Source organism: Hypanus sabinus, chromosome 27, assembly GCF_030144855.1.
Source record: "Hypanus sabinus isolate sHypSab1 chromosome 27, sHypSab1.hap1, whole genome shotgun sequence".
In the NCBI taxonomy this organism is placed as follows: domain Eukaryota; kingdom Metazoa; phylum Chordata; class Chondrichthyes; order Myliobatiformes; family Dasyatidae; genus Hypanus; species Hypanus sabinus.
The window spans coordinates 27,082,041-27,107,600 of NC_082732.1; the positions used below are offsets into that span (position 1 = coordinate 27,082,041).

General features: G+C 43.6%; 2 protein-coding genes across 2 annotated transcripts in view; both read right to left on the reverse strand.

The window, feature by feature from the left end:
* The window catches only part of LOC132382155 (tumor necrosis factor receptor superfamily member 25-like), a 32,021-nt gene extending 18,103 nt beyond the window's left edge, over positions 1–13,918 (reverse strand). Inside the window, exon 1 of the mRNA XM_059952064.1 lies at positions 13,722–13,918. Coding sequence (XP_059808047.1) covers positions 13,722–13,769 — 48 coding nt within the window. The 5' untranslated portion in view covers positions 13,770–13,918. The remainder of the gene's footprint in view (positions 1–13,721) is intronic.
* A 609-nt stretch (positions 13,919–14,527) lies between these two features.
* LOC132382156 (pleckstrin homology domain-containing family G member 5-like) overlaps positions 14,528–25,560 on the reverse strand; it is a 118,597-nt gene continuing 107,564 nt past the window's right edge. Inside the window, 4 exon segments of the mRNA XM_059952065.1 lie at positions 14,528–15,665; positions 24,406–25,191; positions 25,193–25,256; positions 25,259–25,455. Coding sequence (XP_059808048.1) covers positions 15,656–15,665; positions 24,406–25,191; positions 25,193–25,256; positions 25,259–25,455 — 1,057 coding nt within the window. The 3' untranslated portion in view covers positions 14,528–15,655.

The window sequence follows — 25,560 nt, forward strand, 5'->3', positions numbered from 1 at the left end:
TCTGTAATCTCCTTCAGCCAGAATTGTCAATTGGATGATTAATTTCAACATTCTCTCCACAAGCCACATTGAATTGAATTGACACACATAAAATGCTGGTGGAACGCAGCAGGCCAGGCAGCATCTACAGGAAGAAGTACAGTCGACATTTTGAGCCGAGACCCTTCATCAGGACTAACTGAAAGAAGGGGTAGTAAGAGATTTGAAAGTAGGAGGGGGAGGGGGAAATGCAAAATGATAGAAGACAGGAGGGGGAGGGATGAAGCTAAGAACTGGAAAGTTGATTGGCAAAAGGGACACTGAGCTGGAGAAGGGAGAGGATCATGGGATGGAAGGCGTAGGGGGAAAGAAAGGGGGAGGGGAGCACCAGAGGAAGATGGAGAGCAGGCAAGGAATGATTGTGAGGACAGAGAGAGGAAAAAAAGGGGGAAAATAGATAAGTTAATAAGGGATGGGGTAAGAAGGGGAAGAGGGGCATTAACAGAAGTTAGAGAAATCAATATTCATGTCATCAGGTTGGAGGCTACCCAGATGGAATTTAAGGTGTTGTTCCTCCAACCTGAGAGTGGCTTCATCTTGACAGTAGAGGAGGCCATGGATAGACATATCAGAATGGGAACGGAACGTGGAATTAAAATGTGTGGCCACTGGGAGATCCTGTTTTCTCTGGCGGACAGAGCATAGGTGTCCAGCGAAACGGCTCTGGTGCTCCCCTCCCTCTTTCTATCTCTCTAGTCCTCCCGTCCCACAATCCTCCTCCTTCTCCAGCTGTGTATCCCTTTTGCCAATCACCTTTCCGGTTCTTAGCTTCATCCCACCCCCTCCTGTCTTCTCCTATCATTTCAGATCTCCCCTCCCCCTCCTACTTCCAAATCTCTTACAATCTTTTCTTTCAGTTAGTCCTGACGAAGGGTCTCGGCCCGAAACGTTGACAGTACTTTTTCCTATGGATGCTGCCTGACCTGCTGCGTTCCTCCAGCATTTTGTGTGCTGCTTAAATTTCCAGCATCTGCAGATTCTCTTGTGTTTGAATTGAATTGACTTTATTACTTACGTCCTTCATATACATGAATAAAAATCTTTGCGTTACGTCTCCATCTAAATGAGCAATGTGCAATTTATAGTAATTTGTAATAAACAGTATGTACAACCGGACAGTTATATAACATAAAAATACAGTTGTATCAGCTTGAATTAATCAGTCTGATGGCCTGGTGGAAGAAGCTGTCCCGGAGCCTGTTGGTCCTGGCTTTTATGCTGCAGTACCGTTTCCTGGATGGTAGTAGCTGGAAGAGTTTGTGGTTGTGACTCGAGTCCCCAATGATGCTTCCGGTCCTTTTTACACACCTGTCTTTGTAAGTGTCCTGAATAATGGGAAGTTCACATGCACTGGGCTGTCTGCATCACTCTCTGCAGAGTCCTGCGATTGAGGGAGGTACAGTTCCCCCATACCAGACAGTGATGCAGACAGTCAGGAAGCTCTCAATTGTGCCCCTATAGAAAGTTCTTAGAATTTGGGGTCCCATACCAAATTCTTCAACCTTCTGATGTAAAAATGGTGCTGTTATAATTTTTTCACCAGACAGCCGGTATGTACAAACCACATGAGATCCTTGGTGATGTGTATGCTGAAGAACTTAAACTTGTTCACCCTCTCAACCACAGATCCATTGATGTCAATAGGGGTTAACCTGTCTCCATTCCTCCTGTAGTTCACAGCCAGCTCCTTTGTTTTAGTGACATTGAGTGAGAGGTTGTTTTCTTGACACCACTGCATCTGGGTGATGATTTCTTTTCTGTAGGCTGCCTCGTTGTTATCTGAGATACGGCTAATCAATATAGTAACCTAATATTGTAGGTTTTCACAAATAAAATGGCGTGAGTCATTTTAAATTTAAGAAAAACCATAACAACTCATTTACTGTCCTCCAAACACGGAACATAAAGCACAGTGAAAAAAATCTTCACGTAATTATGTCCTCACGTCAGTCTAGCCTCTTAAAGTGGACCTCAAGTCAATGTTGGTGGTTGTGAAATATGCTTGTTTCCCACCATTACATTAGCCTACACTGTCACAGCTACACATGCACTTCAAAGTTCTAAGGTATACTACCCTGAAATTCATTTTCTTGCAGGCATTCAAAATACAATCGTATCAGTGAAAAACTACACAAAAACAAAAAGAGGGACAATGTTCAAAAGCGACAAACTGTGCAAATACAAAAAAAAAGTAATAAATAATACTAAGAACACAAGTTATAGTTTAATTTTGAAATGTACTTCCTGCTAATATATTCCAACACCTTTAATTAGCTTGATTCCTTATGACATCGAGAAGAAGCTGAGAGCACTGGATACAGCAAGACCTATGGGCCTTGAAAATAACACTGCTTCTGAAAAGTGAAAAGTTGAACTGGCTATGCCGACCGGCTGGCTGCTCAGGTGCAACTACAATACTGGCACATTTCCTACGTGTGTCCTGTTCATTGAAAAAGGAGATAGTCAAATTCAATCTAATTTTCACAGCCGACTTTCAATCCTCATGAAAGCCAAGTTGTCAGCAGTTCCAACCAGCAACACTTAATCACCAAAAATCCGTTATCAATGGTCATTTTGAACTCTGCCTTGACTACTTGCTTTTAACCCAGTTTAAGGACTTGAACCAAATTCAAGCAAAAGAGCTTAATTTCAAAGTGGGCTGAGGACAACTGACCTTAACGTAAGCTTATCATTTGACTAAATGTTATGGCCATGGATCCCAATAGTGTTCATGAAAATTAAAGAGTAATAAAACTGCCCACTAAGATACTTAGCATGAGAGTTGAGATGTTTGCAAGCTAATTAGCTCAGATCAGGCCCATGCTGCAGATGTTCCTCTGGAGAGTGTCCTTGACCCAACCATCATTAGCTTCTTCATTAGTGGTTTTCCTTTACTATAAAATTAGACATAGAAAACATAGAAACATGCAAAACCTGCAGCACAATACAGGCCCTTCGGCCCCCAAAGCTGTGTCAAACATGTTCTTACCTTAGAACTACCTAGGCTTAAAAAACTTACCCCTACCATCTCCTCTGTACCTACTTCCAAGCACCTTAAAACAATGCCCTCTCGTGCTAGCCATTTCAGCCCTGGGAGAAAGCCTCTGACTATCCACACGATCAATGCCTCTCATTATCTTGTACACCTTTATCAGGTCACTTCTCATCCTCCATCGCTCCAAAGAGAAAAGGCCGAGTTCACTCAGTCTATTCTCATAAGGCATGCTCGCCAATCCAGGCAACATCCTTGTAAATCTCCTCTGCACCCTTTCTATGGTTTCCACATCCCTCCTGTAGTGAGGCAACCAGAATTGAGCACAGTACTCCAAGTGGGGTCTGACCAGGGTCCTTTATAGCCTCAACTCTTGGCTCTTAAACTCAATCCCGATTGATGAAGGCCAATGCACTGTACGCCTTCTTAACCACAGAGTCAACCTGCATAGTGTCCAATGGACTCGGACCCCAAAAGCCCTCTGACCTCCACACTGCCATGAGTCTTACCATTAATACTATATTCTGCCATTATATTGGACCTACCAAAATGAACCACCTCACACTTATCTGGGTTGAACTCCATCTGCCACTTCTCAGCCCAGTTTTGCATCCTATCAATGTCCCACTGTAAGCTCTGACAGCCCTCCATGCTGTCCACAACACCCCCAACTTTTGTGTCATCAGCAACTTACTAACCCATCCCTCCACTTCCTCATCCAGGTCATTTATAAAAATCACAAAGAATAAAGGTCCCAGAACAGATCCCTGAGGCATACCACTGGTGACCGACCTCCATGCAGAATATGACCCACCTACAACCAGTCTTTGCCTTCTGCGGGCAAGCCAGTTCTGGATCCATAGACATAGGAATGTTTCTGAAGATTCTGTGTTCGGCTCTTACTTGGACCTCTTCAGATTGCTGAGCAGTCAAGGCCAAAGTCCAAATATACCTGCACAATTGACAGGCTTGGCTGATAAGTAGCAAACAATGGAAAAGAAATCATGGAAAAATGGAGCAGAATAGGCCCTTTCAGCTTGCTTTGCAATTGAATAGGATCATGATCTCCTTTTCTCCTCCATTGTCTAGGAATCCATTTTACTTTCTTGAAAGTGCTCAGCAAATAATGTTTGGGTTGCGTATTCATGCAACAGAGACCTCCAGCAACAGAAAACCTCAACACCTCTTCTTTGCTTTGTATTTAATAACTCACCCACCATCAAATCTTTGAGGAGAGAGAGAAAGGCGGTAATCATTGACCAGAGCGTAGTGTGGTCAGGCACGTCATGATCAGGAGGAAGAGATCAGATGCTGTGTCAGCTGTGGAGAGCGGCTCGCCTCCTTTCTCCCTTAGGAGGTGCAAAGGAGAACAGGCTGGGTGCTGGTATGCAACCAAGCTTTTAAAAAATAAAGGTGGAGCAAAAAGGGGCAAGAGGAGTCAGGAAGGGGACGAATGAGTCAGTAAAAAAAAATGTGTTTCACCTCACAGATATAAGGCACAAATATTATTTGCTACTTATCAGCCTGAGTCTGAATATTGTCCAGAGCTTACTGAAGGTGGACATGACCTACTTTTGTTATCAAAAGAGTTCCAAATGAAACTAAGCTCTGCAATTGTCAGTAACATTTTCACTTCCGACATTACGATTGAGGGAAAGAAGCTGATGGGGCATTAATCAGATTCTGATGATAAAGTACTAGGGAAATTTAAGAAGGCTAATGCTATCTAGAGCAAAGTGGTCTGACAGACACCACATCTTAAATACTTGGTTCCACTGCCACCAACACGTCATTGATGCACCGAGCACCTTCCATAAAATGCACAAGGCAACTTATTAGGGCTTTCCTGATGGCACATCATAAACTTCCAGCATCTACTACCAAAACAACAAGAGCATCTGTCCTATTGGAATATCTTCAAGCCTTTGACCATCCTGGCTTGGAAATATATCACTGTTCATATCTTATGACCAAAAACCTTTATCTCTTTACCAACACTACTGTGGAAGCACTTTTACCTCTCCAATGGCAATGAGTTTTGAAGGCAGTCAGTAAGATATTTGGCATTAACGTACACCAATAGCCATCATTTTGATTAATATGCACTAGGTCTTTGATCCCAGCTAATAGAGACTGGAGTGTATATTCAGATAATAGAGAGAAGAATGCTGGAAATAAAGGGTTTGATAGTTCCCTGATGCAGCCATTTCCATTATTCCATCCTTCCTTTGGAAATTAAAATCTTTGGACATTCCTCATTCTGCTAAAATGTTACCAACTTGAAAGCTTAACTTGGTGTTTCTCTCTGAGATGCCGTCAGATTTGTTCAGCATTTTCAGTTTTTATATCAGATTCATGGTAATGCTTTGTATCATTTGCTTGAGTTTGTTTCTCGGTGATGTGGCTAGCGAGATGGTGGAATCTGATCAAGAGATCGTGATAACTCATTTGAATGATCAGATTCCTCTTTGAATGCAGAATAGTTCCAGTTGCATTTGCACTTTGCTTTGCTCTGCACTGGCCTCCCATCCTTTATACCTTGCTCTCATTTTGATTAGGCTTGTTCCACTTCTCATCTGCCCCTTTCCACCAGCAAACAGCTACGCCACACATTAGAAATCAAGATGCTCTCAGTGCTTCATTTGCTCTGAGCTCCTCACTTCATTAGGGCATGAATTTACTCATCTAATCTTACTTGAAAAGCACAACTAATTTCTTGTTCCTCCTTTAGCAACTCTCCAGTAGTTGTTAGGTACAGGGAATTTTCCACAGGCTCATTTTACAGAAAGTTTCGAGAAACAATCGATTTTGCATTTGCAGATATTTGAACTTTCTTTCCATGATACCGTTTCTGAGAAGGTGCAAAAGGCGAGTTTTGGGGAAACAGTCTATTCACTTGCCCTCTGCTCCCTTCCATTGTATAACTCCGTCAGAACATGGTGCTGTCCCTGTCAGTGAACAGGGGTGATATTGAAGAGTAACAGATCACAGATCACACTTTATTTCTTGCAAAGTCTCTGGGAGTTTTCTGGAAATCCCCCTGTACTTTTTTTTAGGCTGCAGGTCCCACAACAGTTCATTGCAATACCTAGCTTCCAACAGGATTACCTGAATTTAGTACCAGGAATTTAGCACCAGCAAAATGCAAGTGGACTGTGTTCCTGGGAGAAAATAAAATGTATAGTCTGTATCACAAATGTAAGACTGTACCACAAATCTCAGGGTGCTGTAACATTTTGCGGTGCTTGCTCAACACACTCATGGCTCATAGGTAACAGCTTTGTGTCTTGGTAAGAACTTGTGGATTTGACACCCCTCCCATGACCCAAGCACACCAACATGCGGATTATAGAAAACAGATTAGGGGAAACCTTGCTCTGTAATGGTTAGCACTGAGAGGGTCTGCTCTCTCTGGTGGATGCAAAAGACCTCCATACCCCTTCTCCTCAGAGATAGATAGATTACAAGAACAGCGATAAACTCTCCAGCCACTGTTTCAAAGGAGAGCAAGGAAGTTCTTTCTCACTCCCTGGCAAATATTGCTCCAGGCGAGAGTTTGCTGTAAGTAAAATAAATCATGTTTTGAACATTTCAACGATTATTATAATTCAAATTATTTCAGTACTAAAACATTTCAGAAGAACAAGGATGTCAAAGCAAATCCTTCCTTATAAACTCTAATTATCCCTTCTCCAACACTGTACTCAGTGTTTATATCTGCACCACTCTTGGTTTCATAGCATCATACAGCACACAAACAGGTCCTTCAGTTCACTATTTCCATGCCTACTATTACCTATAAAAGACTTATCTCCACCATCCACTCCTCTTGCAGCACGTTACCTATTATAACCACTCCATATTAAAAAAATCCTTTTCAGGTCCCACCTAAACCTGCTCTCTTTATGCTGATGGCCCCTCTCATCTGGATCCCTGTTTACTTCCTTTCCACAATTCCAGCAATATTTCTTCCCGCATTGCCAGTTATGTTGCTAACCTCAAACTCCAGACTGCTGTTCGTTATGATCGCTTCATGTTTTCTACATTCACTGCTCTGAGGGGATTTGTGCTTTGGTTGGTTGGGAGCGTACTGTGTCGAGAGTCACGTGGGTGAAGAAGCAAATTTTGAGGCAGATACGGGGGGGGGGGCTATGTCATTGTGGGGATAGTTCTGTGTCTTGGGGAGGGATACGTCATTACAGGGATAGTTCTGTGTCTTGGGGAGGGATATGTCATTGTGGGGATAGTTCTGTGTCTTGGGGAGGGATATGTCATTGTGGGGATAGTTCTGTATCTTGGGGAGGGAAGTGTCATTCATGCGGGGTCAGAAACTTTGGAGTTGATCAATAATTCTGGGGAAGGAATCAGGTCCTCGGGACAGAAATTTATTACTTGTGGAATGGGCATAAATCAGCCTGGAACACCAGCCAACTTTAACACACCATTCTTTGGCAGATGAGGGGAAACTCTTGTTGAGTGAGGGCCCTTATCAACATCCTAACCGTCCCATACTCACATTCCTTCCTCACTAACTAACTTTCTCTCCCAACCTTACAACTTGCTTTCCTGATGAAGTACAACTGCATGGCTTGCCATATTGAGCTGGAAGCACAGATTATAGTATACAAGTAGCATACATGTATCACGGCCAAATTGCAGACAGCAGCAAAATCCGCTGCTAATAAACTAGGTCACAGCATTTTCCAGTGTGGGTTCTTTCCTTTCATAGTGCTGTAAGGACTTTATCTGAAATCTTATCTTCCTACAGAAACAATACTCAAGAAGTTATTGTGCAATCTTATGTTACTCACAAGCTGCTCTTCAGCAAACCTATCTCCTGTCTTTATCCTTCCTCTTCTCCGTTCCAGATATTGACTGATGTAGCAGTCCATTTCTATAATGTCAGTTGTTGTTCATGAACGTTAATATTTACCATTGTGGATGTCATAGCCAACCTTCATAAGAATAGAACTTCACAACCCAGTGGTTCTGAGGCCAATGGGAGTATGCCAAAGGGATAACACCATAGCCAGGTCTCTCAACCCCTTGGCCTCACATGTGGCAGGGAGTCTCCCATAAGGGAGCTAGAGCATGTTGTCAAATGTAAGTGTACAATGTACTGTGTATGTTAATCAAAATGGCTTCTTTGTTTGGTTAAGAGTAGGAATGCTTCTTTGTATGATAAAGTGCTTTCTCTCGCAGTTGTTTAGCGTTAGACTTGCTGATACTGGGATTGTATTCATTTGCTGACCAATGGGGAATGTTATTTTGTCTTGTGGGTCTGGGAGCGGGGGGGTTTCGCGGTCTTTTCGGGGAGTCGGGAAGAAGACGTCGAGGAAGGTGGACATGCGCTGCACTGCTCGGTCGACCACCCGGGTGGTCCCAGGTGCGAGGACGTGGAGGTCGGAGGAAAGTGACGAGGGGTCGAATGGTTCGATGGTTGAGCTCCAACGATGTGCACTAAACTGACTGAACTTTGATAAGCTGGCGCCTTTTACTTTATTTTCTTTTCCTTCATATATACTGTATTGCATAGTACTCTTTTAGTTTTAGTAAAATCTTTAAAGTGTATTCCATAATGGTATCCGTTGTGAGTTTGATATGGTGTGTGCGCGCACAGCATAAACTTGATTCTCACAGCACTTGCGTGTATGGGAGGTGGGGTTGGTGAGTGGCTGGATCTCCTTTTCCCCTAGACATATACCAGCCTGTTGGGCAAGTGTTACATGGGTTTATCTCTGTAACCACTGACTGTAGAATCAGTTGCCATGTAAACAATGGAGAGTGTCTGAGGAATAGAAAGCAGAAGATTTCACCAATTAGACACATCCTCACCAATCTCAATACATTGATGGTAGTCCCCCAGAAATTCCACCTTCCATCTTTATCATAATTCTTGCATTCTTACACTCAAGATAAGTGTGATCCCACTCCTCACTCACTCATTGACATTTATCCTCCTCCTACCCCACAATCTTAGCCCTATGAATCACATCCTCTTATTAACTCATTCTTGTCTACACATCGACTGCTCAATTGTTCCAGACATCTCAGTATTTCAAGTCTCATAACCAACTTTTCCAATTGTCTGTATAATGTAGAAATCTTCAAAACATATATGTGTCCAGTATTTATCGCTTATATTAAATTGTTCTTGAGCATATGACCATGAATATCAGTATTCCACACAGTGAAGATATTCCCCAAGATGAATTCCAGAAGTTTGATCTGGTAGTGAATTAACAGCAAGTCATAGGTAGCAATTAGCATGACCGATGCACCATCATTAACTCACTCTAAGATGTAAAGGCGAGATATCGGCTTTTATTGACTGGAAGAAGAAACAAGCAGTGAGTGACCACCATACTACATCCTGGAGACTGAGAGGCCGGGCTCAGGCCTCAATCGCCTTTATACCGGGGTCTGTGGGAGGAGCCACAGGAGCAGTCAGCAGAGGGCGTGTCCAGACAGGTATATGTAGTTCACCACAATGACGTTATTGCACCTTGGGGAGTTGGAGTTTGGGGCCCTATAAGGAGTTTGTACGTTCTCCCTGTGACCGCGCGGGTTTCTTCCAGATGCTCCAGTTTCCTCTCGCAGTCTGGATGTACGTTAAGTACGTTAGATAAACCCCCATTTGTATGACTGGGTGGTTCTCTGTATGGAAAGGTGGTGAGTGGCGCTAGAGACTGTCCTGCCTCCGTTTCTATTCACACTCTACACCTCAGACTTTCAGTACAGATCCGAGTCTTGTCACTTGCAGAAGTTCTCCGATGACTCTGCGGTGGTTGGGTGTATCAGAGACGGGCAGGAGTCTGAGTACAGAGGACTGCTGGACAGGTTTGTGGAATGGTGCGGGAGGAATCTCCTGCTCCTGAATGTGGCCAAAACCAAGGAGATGGTGATCGATTTTAGGAGGAAGAGGACTGTGGTGAGTCCTGTATACATTCTGGGAGAAGAACTTGGGTGTTCATCTCGACAACAGACTTGACTGGAAAACCAACACCAAGGCTGTTTAAAAGAAGGGGATGAGCAGACTCTATTTTCTAAGGAAGCTGAGATCCTTCAGTGTGTGTGGCAGGATGCTGGAGATCTTTTACCAGTCTGTCATGGCGAGTGCAGTCTTCCTTCTGGCTCAATGTTGGGGGAGCAGCATCGGTGCTGGTGAGGCAAAAAGACTGAATAAATTCATCATAAAGGGTGGATCCGTCTTTGGCTACAATCTGGACTCTCCTGAGTTAGTGGGGGGTGGGGGTCATTAAACAAACTGTTATCCATTATGGACAATCAGGTACATCGTCACCATGACTTACTGAACAGGTAGCGAGCACCTTTCAATCAGGCTCATTCAGCTCCACAGTCACAAGGATCGTTACAGAAAATCTATCTTATCAAATGCAATAAGCATATGCACCAGTTCATCTCTGTGCAACAGGAGAACACAGATTATAGTACAATAGTCACTGCTTTATTATTTTGCACGTTATTATTGCACATTGGCAAATTATTGTTGTGTATATTATTATTCAGTATTCTATTATTAGTTAAGTTTTCATACTGCTAAGTGTGTTTTTAAGTGTTGCTGCCGTAACAATAGAATTTCCCACTCAAGATCAATAAATTACTTTTTATTATTATTATTAATTGATCATTGTAAATTGCCCTGTGCTTAGGCTAACATTAAATAGGTGGGTTACAGTGTGCTATGCCTTGCTGGGCTAGAAGGGCCTGTCCTACTCGTTATCTAGAGCTGGCATTGTAGTGAAGAGAAACAGCACTGGCACTCCTATCTAACAGTTTACCTAATCCAGCCAGGTGACTGAGAATGCAGCTTGCAAGGTGCTGTGGAAGTAATCTTGGGAACCCACAACAGTTATGACCTCAGGATCCTGAATTTGATTCCTACTCTAGTAATGGAATAAAAAGTATCTTCAGTCACCTGTCTGGGATTAGACTTCTACTGAACTGAAACTTCAGGAACATAAGAAACAGGAGGGGGAGTCGGCTGTCTGGCCCGTCCAGCCTGCTCTGCCATTCAATAAGATCATGTACCTGCCTTTTCCCCGCCCTTAAATCCCTTACTATGCAATACCTATCCAACTGATAGAGTCATTTCAAAAAACAACTTGTCCGGACTGCAAAATGATGACGTTGAGCACTGAGCCAGTGTTTCTCTAAAACAGGGCAATCAGGTAAACTGACTACTGAATTTTGTGTTTAATCACTATTGAACCTTCTGTGCGAATGAATCCAAATAGAAGACATAATCTGTCCAGGAAGTATTTAGTATTTTGTTTACTGATCTGTTTTTATTCCTGAATTTGTACGTAATATTTACTGAAATTATGTGAAGACCTAAAACCCCAGCATTAACAAGTGGAAATTGGTGTGGAATTATATTTAAATGTTGAACAGGATGGTGGGCTGATGTGAGTCATGGTTAATAATTCAGGAAACATATTTCTAAATACTGACCTACAAATTCTTCTAAAGCTTATGATAAAATGTTTCAAACCAGACCACAATTTTTAATGAAGACAACATTCTAAGTAGCAGTTTAATAGAATCCTGTAATGTGGGTTTCTATGAGAGAGACCATGTCTTTAAGTTCAATTGTATCTCAATCCTTATTCAACTGTCCAATATCCTTAACAAATCCCATGTTTTAAATTACTTCAGGTGCAGACCTTACACTTTTTGTTTGATTGACCCAGCATAATATTGTCTTCAACTGGCTCTGCTTAAAGGTATTTGAACCAAGAACAAGGGAGAGAACTAGATAAAGATTCTGAGTTACCCAAGTCTTGGTGAAAACCTGTTTTGGACTCCATGTCCCCTGGGGAACCTGTTTATTGCCAAAAGGAGGGTATCTATAGCATCCTGCTTTATTAAAAGCTGGCCAAGATTAACACAGTAGGGTTTTAATTTAATGAATTCTAATTTGTTAATTAGATAATTATCTTATTGAGAATGAGCTGTACATTCAAATTAAACATGTGTTATTCAAATCAAGAAAACCAAATATTTTTTAAAGTTCTAGGGTTTAAACACAAAACTAACCACAGCAGAGGAGGCAATCATGAATTCAGTGGTTTATAAAACTACATGAGGGAAAGGACTAAACTCAAACTCAGTCAAAGGGGCAGGCCCTGACTAACACCAAGCCTACAAGTACTGCCCAGACCCCAACCCAACCTGTCACTGGGACTCAGAGCAATATTGCAGTCCAGTACCAAACCTGGCCGCTGAGATGAGGACAAAGACTTGCAAAGCTCCTTAGACTGGAATGCCAATCTACATGGTAACTATGACCAGGACTCATACCCCGAAGACTGGGTCACAGACTCCTACCTAGTTCTTAAGATGAGGGTCCAGACTCTCACAGTCCCTGAATGTGGGCTCCACATTCACACCAGTCCTGAGCTGCAGAGCCACTCTAACACCTGGCTCACATTGCAATATAACCAGTGCCCCAGACATTCATTCCCACCACCACACCACTAGTACAGAGTGTGCCATCTATAAAACGTGCAGCAGTCACCTGCCTGGCTATTCCAGCACTACCTATAATCCATGAGCTCTCCAATCAGAAGGGTAGGCTGCAGCATGCCAAATGTCCGTTCTCCCATCCCAGCCTGATGTGGAAAGATATCCAGGACTGATTGATCCGGAGATTTCCTAATCAAACGGCACTGTGGAAGTTTTCCGCCCAGAGGACCATGGCAATTGAAGAAAATGGCTCACTGGTACCTCTTCAAGGACAGTTTGGACAGTAAACGCTGGCCTTGCCAGAGAAGCTGACATACAAAAAAATTAACAATCATAAGCTTATATCCTGGGCCCTACGGATTGGGCTGCACTTCTCATGAACACAATCCACCTACTAGATCAACATGACCCAATTCAAGTTGTAAGTCATGAACCCTAAAGAATTAATATTAAGCAGTCAAACAAGACTTTCAATTTACACTGAATTTATCACTATGAAGAAAGTAGTTTACAACTTTACATAATGAAAACTGCTGATTCAAACATTTCACAACTTTAAGCAATTAAAATGGAGCTTTCTGTTTTTAAGCAACTCACCTGAATATGAATGGAGTTAATAGGGTCCGATTCCACCTGACATTCCGAGTTCTTTGTAATATTTGCTGCTCACGTGTTTGCATAATCATCTCTCTGCACTCAGAGTCAACAGAGAAAGGAGGACTCCATCCTTTTTGATGGAGTTACTCAGCTTAGCACTTGCTGTTGCTAGGAGATAAGTATTCCATTTTGTCAAAAGTTTAAAGCCGAGTTTTCACATTAACTTCATCCTCACCTCAGCATTAAAGCATTCCCCTCACAATCCAGGCCAGCCAGAACTATTAGGAAGAAATAGTGAGCACCTATCACAAAGTTAAAGGCATTTTAAGACAGCTTCCCTTTTAACATTTGACAAAATGGTGACAAAACATAATTTGATCACAGTTTAGATAGTAACGGGAGTAAAATCATTACACCCATCCACAACATACAGAGATTATTGGGAGAGTAGGGAGCTACTCTGACTGTAAACCTGTTGAAACATTTAAAAATGAATCCAACGATGAAAGTTATTTTGTCAGTTTGTCAGATGGTCTTAGTGAGCACTCCTAGTTAGGAATATGTTATTTTAGATTATGCTACCTATTCAGCCTTAGTAACTCACCCCAATCCTGATCCACATCCAGCACTGCGTCCTGGTCCCTGTCCCCATCTTCGCGATATGGAGCCTCAACACTGGCTTCTGACCGACTCTGAACAGTCTGGGTAAAGCTGTTTTAATTCCAGCCCACACACTTTACTGTCATTTACACACCGAAATTCAAATAAAGTGTCAGTGAGTGCGGAGTGGAAACAGGAACAGGCAGAACCACAGCCTGAAACACTGAGTGATTTAATGATAGTGACAGGGAGTGAGAGTGAGAGTGAGAGTGAGAGAGAGAGAGAGAGAGAGAGAGTGTGAGTGAGTGAGTGGGGGGGAGAGGGAGAGAGGGGGGAGAGGGAGAGGGGGGAGAGGGGGAGAGGGGGGAGAGGGGGGAGAGGGGGGAGAGAGGGGGAGAGAGGGGGAGAGAGGGGGGAGAGAGGGGGGAGAGAGGGGGGAGAGAGGGGGGAGAAAGGGGGGAGAGAGGGGGGAGAGAGGGGGGAGAGAGGGGGGAGAGAGGGGGGAGAGAGGGGGAGGGGGGAGAGGGGGGAGAGAGGGGGGAGAGAGGGGGGAGCAGAAGAGGAGCGGGGAGAGGAGAGCTAAAGAAAAAAAGCGGACGGGGACAGAGAAAGAGGGAGAGAGAGAAAGAAGGGGGAGAGGAAAAGTGTGAGAGAGATTGAGTAAGACAGGTCAAGAGAAGACAGAGACATAGACTTCAAGATCGTAATACAGGGATATTCTAAGGAAAACATCCTTATCATTTAAAGGATATTGGTGAAAATGCTGAAGAGGTCCACCAACAGATTCAATAATAAAACTCAGACGCAATGTAAAATGCTTAATAAATATGAAACTTTATACATTAATAAGGAAAGAACATTGTTGCTGCTTTAAGGGAAGCAGAGAAAGAAAACAGCATTCCCAAATCACAGGAAAACTTTTGCTGTCACTGGTTTGGTAAAAAGGTTTTCAGCCTGGTTGGAGCTCTGAGGATTGGGTTATCTTAGGCCATTTCAGAATATTAAACTTGTGAAGAAGATTCTGTTGTAGGAGCCTGAACAATAGTTGAACATGGTGCAAACTTCAATAAAGATCAGACTGCGCAAGAACTCTGGTCAGTTCTTCCCTCACTGGAAATTGCAAGCCATTCTCCTAGTGGAGCAGAAGTTAAATGCTTGACACAGAGCTTTGGGCTTGATGCCTCCCAACTCTATCTAAGCCTCACTTTGAAACAAAATCCCTTTGTCTAACTTGGATTCAGAGTGGAGATGATTCGCTACATCAGGAACAAGACCCACGAGCGCTGCACAGACAGGCAAGTTCACAACCATCTAGCCTCATTGTTCATACCAGCTCAGATCATAAGGGGATGTGGATGGGAGAAGGAGGGATGGTCCATGAGAGGTAGAAATGAAGAGGGGAGAGAGGCAAAGCTGGAGGGGAAGAGGTTCAAACAAGTGGAGGGAGGGAAGCGCGAGCAGGAGAAGAAAGGAGAAGAGAAAAGTTTGGAGAAAGGAAAGTAGAGAAGGAAAACACGGGGAGAAAGGGCAGCATCATTAGGGGAGGAACCTAAACTTTAATATTTAAATTCTATTCCGCGGCATATGGCGGTGTTGGCAGGCCTGCTGATGGCTGAGTGACAACTAACAGGTTAAACTTTTTTGATTTTCAGGAATCATTGGGTAAAGTCACCAGCCTGCCAAACATCTTTCTCACTCCTGCAACAGTGGTTCCACATGTACAGCATCCCGATCGCTCACTGCCCTTTCCTCCCACCGATCACTCAGTCCTCAATGAATCCACGAATGTCAACATTGTTCTCAGTCCTCTTTGGAGCACATGCAGAGATGCCCAGCGGAAAGTAATGACGGGCACCTCAGAAGGTCACAGTCCTAGTTCCATAATGGTTCGCCCAATGGAATTCCAGGTCCCACTGATCATGTCTGCTAAAGGCAACTCTAGACTTTCCTGTTAATGAAGAACAAAGAAGGGTTTAGTTCAGAACAGCTCTGCATTATATACTTAAAAAACAAAAAAATGGAGGGCTATCAGGAATAGGACAGTGAAGGAGACTAATTGGGTAATATTTTCCAATGAGTCACAATAGTTTCTAAGAAGCTCCTGTACTGTAAGAAGACTCTGCCTGAGGGAAACACTTGAAATGGATGATTAAGTTAGTGCTTAAAGGGACAAGTGGAGTGGCCATTGTGTGACTAGACCTGTTTAAGAGTGGGGAGGCTTTGGCTCACTAGGCTCAGGTAAGAATAGGCTTGGGTGAGGTAAATACCTGATGAGTTTCTTCTTCTTCTTCATTCCATCTGCTAGGGCAGAGTTCGAGCAGTGGGAGTGGCTGCAGGGGCTGCGTTGTGTTCTTTGTGAGGGATGTGGGAATTCTGGGAGACCTCCAGCCTCCCGGAAAACCACAACTGCACCAGGTACTCGGTAATCAGTATACTATTTTGGATTCTGTTGAGGGGTGTGTAGGCCTCCGTTAGTCTTAATAGATTATGGATTTTGTGACTTGGAAAGTTTCCAGGGTAAGGTTTTTTTTGGAAGACCGGCAGTTGCCCAAGCTGCAAGTCTCCCTTCTCCACGCCACCGATGTTGTCCAAGGGAAGGGCATTAGGAACCATACAGCTTGGCACCGGTGTCGTCGCAGAGCAATGTGTGGTTAAGTGCCTTGCTCAAGGACACACACGCAGCCTCAGCCAAGGCTCGAACTAGCGAACTTCAGATAACTAGACGAATGCCTTAACCACTTGGCCATGCACCAACACGAGTTGAGGGGTATGATCTACTGGAGGCGGGTGGGGAGAGCCGCAGCGACTGGGTCTCTGGCACTGTGGCTCTGAAGGGGAGGGAGAAGAGGACTGCAGTAGAGATAGGGGTTTCCATAGTTAGAAGGACACGAGATTCTTCAGATGCAGTAGACACCTAGATGGTACGTTGCCTCCCAGTTGCCAGGGTCAGGAACGTCTCAGATTAATCTAAAAGGGGAGGGTAGCCAGGATGTGGGCTACAAATGACAACGGGAGGTAGAAAAGGCATGTCAAAAGGGCAATGTTATGATAGCCATGGGGGATTTCAATATGCAGGTAGACTGGAAAAATCAGGTTGATGCTTTATCCCAAGAGAGAGAACTTGTAGAATACCTAGATGATGGAATTTTAGAGAAGCTGGTGGTTGAGCACACTTAGGGACCAGCTATTATGGATTGGGAGTTGTGTAATGAACCAGATTTGATTAAGGAGCTCAAGGTAAAGGAACCATTAAGAGGCAGTGATCATAATATGATAGAATTCACCCTGCAATTTGAGAGGGAGAAGCTATCAGTCGGATGTATCAGTATTACAGAAAGTAAAGGGAATTATAGAGGTATGAGAGAGGAGCTAGCCAAGGCTCATTGGAATGGGACATTAGCAGAGAAGACGGCGTAGCAGCAATGGCTGGAATTCCTCAGAGCAATTTGGACAGCGCAGGATTTGTAGGTACATCCCAAAGAGTAGTATTCTAATGACAAGATAACATAAAAACAAAAGAGAGGGCATATAATAGAGCAAAAACTAATGGGAAGTTACAGGGTAGGGACAGAAATCAACAAAAAAAAGCCATCAGAAGGGAAAAAATGAAGTATGAAAGGTAAGCTAGCCAGTAATATCAAAGGTTTTTTTCAAATACAATGCCTATAAAAAGAATTCAACCCCTTGGAAGTTTTCATGTTTCATTGTTTTATAACATTAAATCACAATGGGTTTAATTTGGCTATTTTGACACTGATCAACAAAAAAAACTCTTGTGTCAACAAAAGTGATATAAATTAGTTACAAATATAAAACATAAAATAATTGATTGTTGAAGTATTCACCCTCTTCAAGTCAGTATTTAGTAGATGCACCTTTGATTGCAATTACAGCCTTGAGTCTGTGTGGATAGGCCTCTATCAGATTTACACATCTGGACACTACAATTTTTCCCCGTTCTTCTTTACAAAACTGCTCAAACTTTGTCAGATAGCATGGGGATCGTGAGTGAACAGCCCTTTTCATGTCCAGCCACAAATTCTCAATTGGATTGAGGTCTGGACTCTGACTTGGTCACACAAGGACATTAACCTTGTTGTCTTTGAGCCATTCCTGTGTAGCTTTGCCTTCATGCTTGGGGTCATTGTCTTGCTAGAAAACAAATCTTCTCCCAAGTTGTAATTCTTTTGTAGACCGCATCAGGTTTTCCTCCAGGATTTCCCTGTATTTTGCTGCATTCATTTTACCCTCTCCCTTCACAAGCCTTCCAGGGCCTGCTGCAGTGAAGCATTCCCACAGCACGATGCAGCCACCACCGTGCTTCATGGTAGGAATGGTGTGTTTTTTAAAGTCTGGTGGTCAATAAGCTTAATTTTCGTTTCATCAGACCATCACACAGTTTTTGTGCGCGCAGTCTCTCCCATTTCAGCCACTGAAGTTTGTAATTCCTCCAGAGTTGTCATTGGTCTCTTGGTGGCCTCCCTCACTAGGCCCCTTCTTGCACGGTCAATCAGTTTTTGAGGATAGCCTGCTCTAGGCAAATTTACAGCTGTCATATTCTTTCCATTTCTTGATTATTAACTGTACTCCAAGGGATATTCAGTGACTTGGAAGTTTTCTTGAATCCAGCTCTTGATTTATGCTCTTCAATCACTTTTTTGTGGAGTTTCTTAGTGTTTTTTTATTTTGTCTTCATGCTGTAGTTTTTGCCAGGATACTGACTCACCAGCAGGTGGACCTGTCAGAGACAGGTGTACTTATACTATAATCAATTGAAACACCTTGACTGCACAAAGGTCTCCAAAACCAGGAAGTCCATTTAACTAATTATGTGACTTCTAAAACCGATTAACTACACCAGTGATGATTTGGTGTGTTGTATTAAAAACGGGAGGGGGGGGGGTTTGAATACTTATGCAATTGATTATTTTGTGTTTTATATTTGTAATGAATTTAGATGACTTTGTAGAGATCTGTTTTCACTTTGACACAAAGAGGTTTTGTTGATCAGTGTCAAAAAAGCCAAAGTAAATCTACTATGATTCAATGTTGTGATACAACAAAACATGAAAATTTCCGGGGGAGGCGCTGAATACTTTTTATAGGCACCGTCACAGAAAAGTACAGGACTGAAACAGTCCCTTCAGTCCCTTCTGTGCCAAACCATGCCTACTCCCATTGACCTGTACCCAGATCACAGCTCTGCACATTTCTACCATCCATGTCACTCCACTCTTTAAGAAAGGAGGAAGGCAGCAGAAAGGAAATTATAGACCAGTTAGCCTGACCTCCAAGTACTATCCAAGTGTTGGGTAGTACTTGGAGTCAGAGGACGAGATCAGCGTGGTTTTCTTTAGTGAAAAACTTGCCTGATGAACATGTTGGAATTCTTTGAGAAAATTACACATAGAATAGATAAAGGGGATGCAGATGGATATTTAGACTTTCAGAAGGCCTTTGACAAGGTGCCATACATGATGCTGCTGACTAAGTTAAGAGCCCATGGTATTACAGGAAAGTTATTGGCATGGTTAGAACTTTGTCTGATTGGTAGGAGGCAGCAAGTGAGAATGAAAGGATCCTTTCTGGTTAGCTGTCAGTGTCTAGTGGTGTTCCGCAGGGGTCAGTGTTGGGACCACTTCTTTTTATGCTGTATATTAATGATTTAGATGACAGAATAGATAGCTTTGTTGCCAAGTTTGCAGATGATACAAAGATTGGTGGAAGTGCAGGTAGTGTTGAGGAAACAGGTAGGTGCAGAAGGACTTAAGACAGTATAGGAGAATGGGCAAAAAAAAAATGGCAAATTAAATGCAATGTTGGAAAATGCACAGTCATGCACTTTGATAGTAGAATTAAATGTGCAGACTATTTTCTAAATGGAGAGAAATCCAGAAATCTGAGATGTATAGGGACTTGGGAGTCCTTGTGAAGTACAACCTAAAGGTTAACTTGCAGGCAGAATCAGTGGTGAGGAAGACAAATGTAATGTTAGCATTCATTTCAAGAGGTCTAGAATACAAAAGCAGGGATGTGATGCTGAGGCTTTATAAAGGCACTAGCGAGGCCTCACCTTGAGTATTCAGGGTTCAAAAGAGGTTCACAAGGATGATTCCAGGAATGGAAGAGTTATCATACGAGGAACATTTGAAAGGTCTGGGTCTGTACTCGCTGGAATTTAGAAGGATGGGGGGGGGGGGGGATCTCATTGAAACCTTTCGAATGTTGAAAGGCCTAGAGAGAGTAGATGTGGAAAGGATGTTTCCCATGGTGGAGGAGTCTAGGACAAGAGGGCACAGCCTCAAGAGAGAGGAGTGTCCATTTTAAACAGAGATGCGGGGAAATTTTTTTAGCCAGAGGGTGGTGGATTTGTGGAATTTGTCGCCACAGGTCACTGGGTGTATTTAAGGCAGAGCTTGATAGGTTCTTGATTGGAGATGGCATCAAAGATTACCAGGAGAAGGCCAGGGAGTGGGGCTGAGGAGGGGAAAAAAGGATCAGCCATGACTGAATGGCGGAGCAGACTCGAGGGTCCAAATAGACTAATTCTGCTTCTATGTCTTATGGTTATGTACCTATCCAAACTTCTCTTAAATCCTGAAATCAAGGTTGCAAGCACCACTTGTACTGGCAGCTCATTCCACACTGTCACAACCTGAGTGAAGAAGTTTCCCCTCATGTTCCCCTTAAACTTTTTACCTTTCAACCTTAATACATGACCTCTGGTTGTAGTCCCACCCAACCTTAGCGGGGAAAACCTGCTCACATTTACCCTATTGATACCCCTCATGCCTCTATCAAATCTCCTCTCAGTCTTCTATGTTACAAGAAATAAAGTCCTAACCTAGTCAATCTTTGCTTATAACACAGGTCCTCCAGTATCAGCAACATCCTTGTAAATTTTCTCTGTACTCTTTCAAATTTATTTACATCTTTCCTGTATGTAGGTAACCAAAACTACATACAATACTCCAAATTAGACCTCACCAACATATTATATAACTTAAACATAACATCATGCAAGAGTAGATATTTGACCATTGGAAAGTGATACTGGAGAGATAGTAATGAGGGGACAAGGAAATGGCAGATGGACCGAGTAAGTATTATGATGCATCAGCCTTCACCGTGGAAGACACTAGCTGTATAACATAAGTTTGAGAATGTCAAGAGGCAGAAGTGATTGCAGTTGTTATTATTAGGGAGAAGGTGCTTGGGAAATCTCAGGGATCTGGAGACAGCTGGATCAAGGGTTGGTGTTGTTGGGGGGGTGGGGTTGGCAAATGCAATGTTAGAGTCTTGTCCACATAAAATGAATGGAACCATTGCGCTTGCTGTCCTCACTACCGATTCAACTTGCAAATTAACCTTTAGGGAATGCTGCACAAGGATTCCCAAGTCCGTTTGCAGCTGGGATTTTTTGTATTTTATCCCTACTTAGAAAATAGTCATGCTGAGGCTTTATAAGGCACCTGTGAGGTGTCACCTAGAATACTGAAAGTAGTTCTAGGCCTCTTATTAAAGGAAGGATGTGCTGACATTGGAAGGATTCAAAAGAGGCTCACGAGAATAATTCTGGGAATGGAAGGCTTATCATTTGAGGATCAACAGATGGTTCTGAGCCTTTATAACATATAACCATATAACAATCACAGCACGGAAACAGGCCATCTCGGCCCCCCTAGTCCGTGCCGAACTCTTAATCTCACCTAGTCCCACCTACCTGCACTCAGCCCATAACCCTCCACTCCTTTCCTGTCCATATACCTATCCAATTTTACCTTAAATGACACAACTGAACTGGCCTCTACTACTTCTACAGGAAGCTCATTCCACACAGCTTTCACTCTCTGAGTAAAGAAATGCCCCCTCGTGTTTCCCTTAAACCTGCCCCCTAACTCTCAAATCATGTCCTCTTGTTTGAATCTCCCCTACTCTCAATGGAAACAGCCTATTCACGTCAACTCTATCTATCCCTCTCAAAATTTTAAATACCTCGATCAAATCCCCCCTCAACCTTCTACGCTCCAATGAATAGAGACCTAACTTGTTCAACCTTTCTCTGTAACTTAAGTGCTGAAACCCAGGTAACATCCTAGTAAATCATCTCTGCACTCTTCCTAATTTATTGATATCTTTCCTATAATTCGGTGACCAGAACTGTACACAATATTCCAAATTTGACCTTACCAATGCCTTGTACAATTTTAACATTACATCCCAACTTCTGTACTCAATGCTCTGATTTATAAAGGCCAGCGTTCCAAAAGCCTTCTTCACCACCCTATCTACATGAGACTCCACCTTCAGGGAACTATGCACTGTTATTCCTAGATCTCTCTGTTCCACTGCATTCCTCAATGCCCTACCATTTACCCTGTATGTTCTATTTGGATTATTCCTGCCAAAATGTAGAACCTCACACTTCTCAGCATTAAACTCCATCTGCCAACGTTCAGCCCATTCTTCTAACTGGCATAAATCTCCCTGCAAGCTTTGAAACCCACCTCATTATCCACAACACCTTCTACCTTAGTATCATCGGCATACTTACTAATTCATTTTACCACCCCATCATCCAGATCATTTATGTATATTACAAACTTTACTGTATGGAATTTTTAAAAATTGAGGGGGATCTCAGTGAAACTTACCACATGTTGAATGGCCTAGAGAAAGTAGATGTGGAGAGGAGATTTCTTATAGTGAGAGAGTCGAGGACCAGAAGGTACAGGCTCAGGTTCAGAATAGAGAGACAGCTATTTTGAATGGAGATGAGGAGGAATTTCTTTAGCCAGAGGGTGGTAAATCCATTGACACAGGCAGTTATAGAGGCCAAGTCATTGGGTGTATTTAAGACAAAAGTTAATAGGCTCGTGATTAATCAGGGCATGAAAGGTTATGGGGCAAAAGCATGAGAATGGGATTGAGAGGGAAATAAATGAAATGTCGGAGCAGACTCAGTGGACCAAATGGGCTAATTCTGCTCCTATAACTTATGGTCATAAAATGATAGGGGAATGGTATTGAGGGAGGAGGCAGATGAAGTGCAGCAGCAAGAGGCATGTTCAGACTTGTGTGTTGAACATCACCGTGAAGGGGCAGATTGGGTTAGACATTAAGAGAGGGAGAGAGCCTTTGGAAGGCAATGGGAAAGTTGAGATAAGACATTTCTGGATGTTGAAGCCAGGAAGAGGGAACAGGGAAGGATACAAAGAAAGGGGAGAAACTGGAAGTGGGACAGAGGCTTGGGTGATGATGTGAAGTCAATGGAAGGAGAGAGGACTGGGAAGGGAGATACAGCAGTACTAAGTCTAGATGGTGAATGAGGTGGGAGTCGAAGAGACAGACTGATCTGAGATGTGACAGGGGTAGTAGTGTTGGGTAGCCATTGACAGGTTGTCAGGGATAAGGAAAGAGGGGTACCAATGGTGTGGAAGATACCAGGAGTCAAGGGAGAATGGAAGATATTAGTAGAGGTTGAGACACATCTTTGTTCAGGAGACGGGCACTGGATCCTGGAGACACCCGAGGTTAGGAGTTAGGGACAGGTACTGGGGAGTTCTTGGTAATAGATGGTAGAAGAATTGGGCCTAGAGTTAGAAATTCAGATAATTAATAGAAAAATCTTTAGGTTGAGGAAGTTGAGTGTGGTTAAATAGGAAGGGTGTGTGTGTGTGTTTTGCGATAGCTAAGGAGTAGATTGAGATGGTGGGGGGGGAGAAGGGAAGGGTGAGGAGGAGGACAGAGTTGGAATCTGAGGATAGTGGGAAACAAGTCTGACACTGGTGGGTGGGATGTCAGTAGCAGAATAGACACTAGAGTTGAGCCACTAAGGCACAGGGACAAGGTTGGATCAGTAGGGGACACAAGGGAGGAAGGGGCTGAGGAGAATAGGGAGTGGATGGAGGTAAAACCCAGTGGTTGACTGAGACATTAAACCATAAGAAATATGAGCAAAATTAGGCCATTTGGCTCATCAAGTCCACTCCATCATTTCATCATGGCTGATCCAATTTTCCTCTCAGCTCCAATCTCCTGCCTTCTCCCCATATCCCTTCATGCTCTGACCAATTAGGAACTATCAACCTCTGCCTTAAATTTACCCAATGACTTGGCTTCCACAGCCACCTGTGGCAACAAATTCCATAGATTCAGCACTCTTTGGCTGAATAAATTCCTCCTCATCTCCATTCCCTCTATTCTGAGGCTGTGCTCTCTGGTCCTCTCCACATCCATTAAATCAAGGCCTTTCAACATTCAGTAGGTTTCATTGAAATCCCACCCCCCTCAGTCTTCTGAATTCGAGCGAGTAGAGACCCAGAGCCATCAAACACTTCTCATATGACAAGACTTTCAAACCTGGAATCATTTTCATGAACCTCATTCGAACCCTCTCCCATGTCAGCACATCCTTTCTTATATAAGGGGCCTAAAACTGCTCACAGGGCAGTTTTGGCCTTATAAAGCCTCAACATAGCATCCTTGCTTTTAGATTCGAGTCTTCTCAAAATGAGTGTGAACACTGTATTTGCTTTTCAAGGTGACTACGTCAGGCAGCTAGGTGCTGGATGTGAGAACCCATAAAAAGCAGGGCGGCGAGCCAGAAATAATGGGGGAGGAGATAAGACACCACCAACTAGTGACCTCCCCATTACCCCTCTCCTACTCATAGAGCAATGACGTACGATGCAGTCAATGTAGAGTTCAGGAGCATGGTGGTTCGGATCCTGTGGAGTTGTGCCAGGGTCAGTCTGCGATGCTGTACAGACCGAGGGTCCGGCATTATCTGCGTTGTTGATTCTGAGGTGCTGATCCGACTCAGATGCTGCTCCGTGACGTCCTCTCCTTGTTCACAGTGGGCTGTGACTTCGATTGCAACACAGTGAGAGCTCGGTGCTGCCTCACTTTTGCAGCCGGATAAGCTGCAGGGCTGCGGATCAGGCTCCAGGCTTGCTCCGTCGGCAGGGGAGGTGCTCTGAAGCACAAAGTCCAGCTCCTCCACCTCTGAGAGCTCGCTGTCACTGGAGCTGACAGCTTCGGTGTCCACGTCCTTCCCGCTCCGCCCCTGGGAGTCAGAGTACAGAGCTGCTCTCAGCTGCTGAGCCTCTGCTCGCTTCAGGGTGTCCATCACCTTTGTGCTTGTAGCAGAGTGCAGACTGGGTGACGTGCACGCTCTTGGCACTCTCTCGTCGGAGGCAGACGGCAGAATCTCTTCAGAGGGCACACTGATCTCACTCAGGCTCTTGCTCAGTGATGGCCGATTTGTAATGTGGGAGCCTACAGACGAGGACATGAGCTGGAGAAGACTGGTCTCTGATTTAGATTTGTAGATGCTGCTTTTGCTTTGCACAGATTGTACTGAACACTGCTGGCGAATCTCAAGCGAGCTTAACTTCAGGGGAGGTGTTGATGCTTGACATTCATTCATCGACTCCTGTTGCTGTACCCCAAACTCTTGAACGGAGCATGGGAAAGGTGCCATATGCACTGTCGACGGAGGCTGACGGGCAGCCATTGCTCTCCAAAGCCAGGCCTTGGCATTTGGAATAAGGAGGCCTGAAGAAGCCACATCATGACCAAGCAGTTCTTGAGTTGTCGTGTTGGAGGACAACAGACTGTGAAGAGAAGCGTCATCAGATTGAGAAGCAAAGGTAGCAGTCTCGTCCGAGGAGAAGAGTTCTTCGTTCACATCAGTGATCGCAATGGAAACTGTCTCTGATACACTGCCTGACGGACTGCAAAACAAAACAAACAGATAAGGAGGCAAAGGGAGAGAGACAGCACGAGGCAAAGGCAAGAGAGAAACAACAGTAGAAATCACCAGACGGAGTGAGACAGAG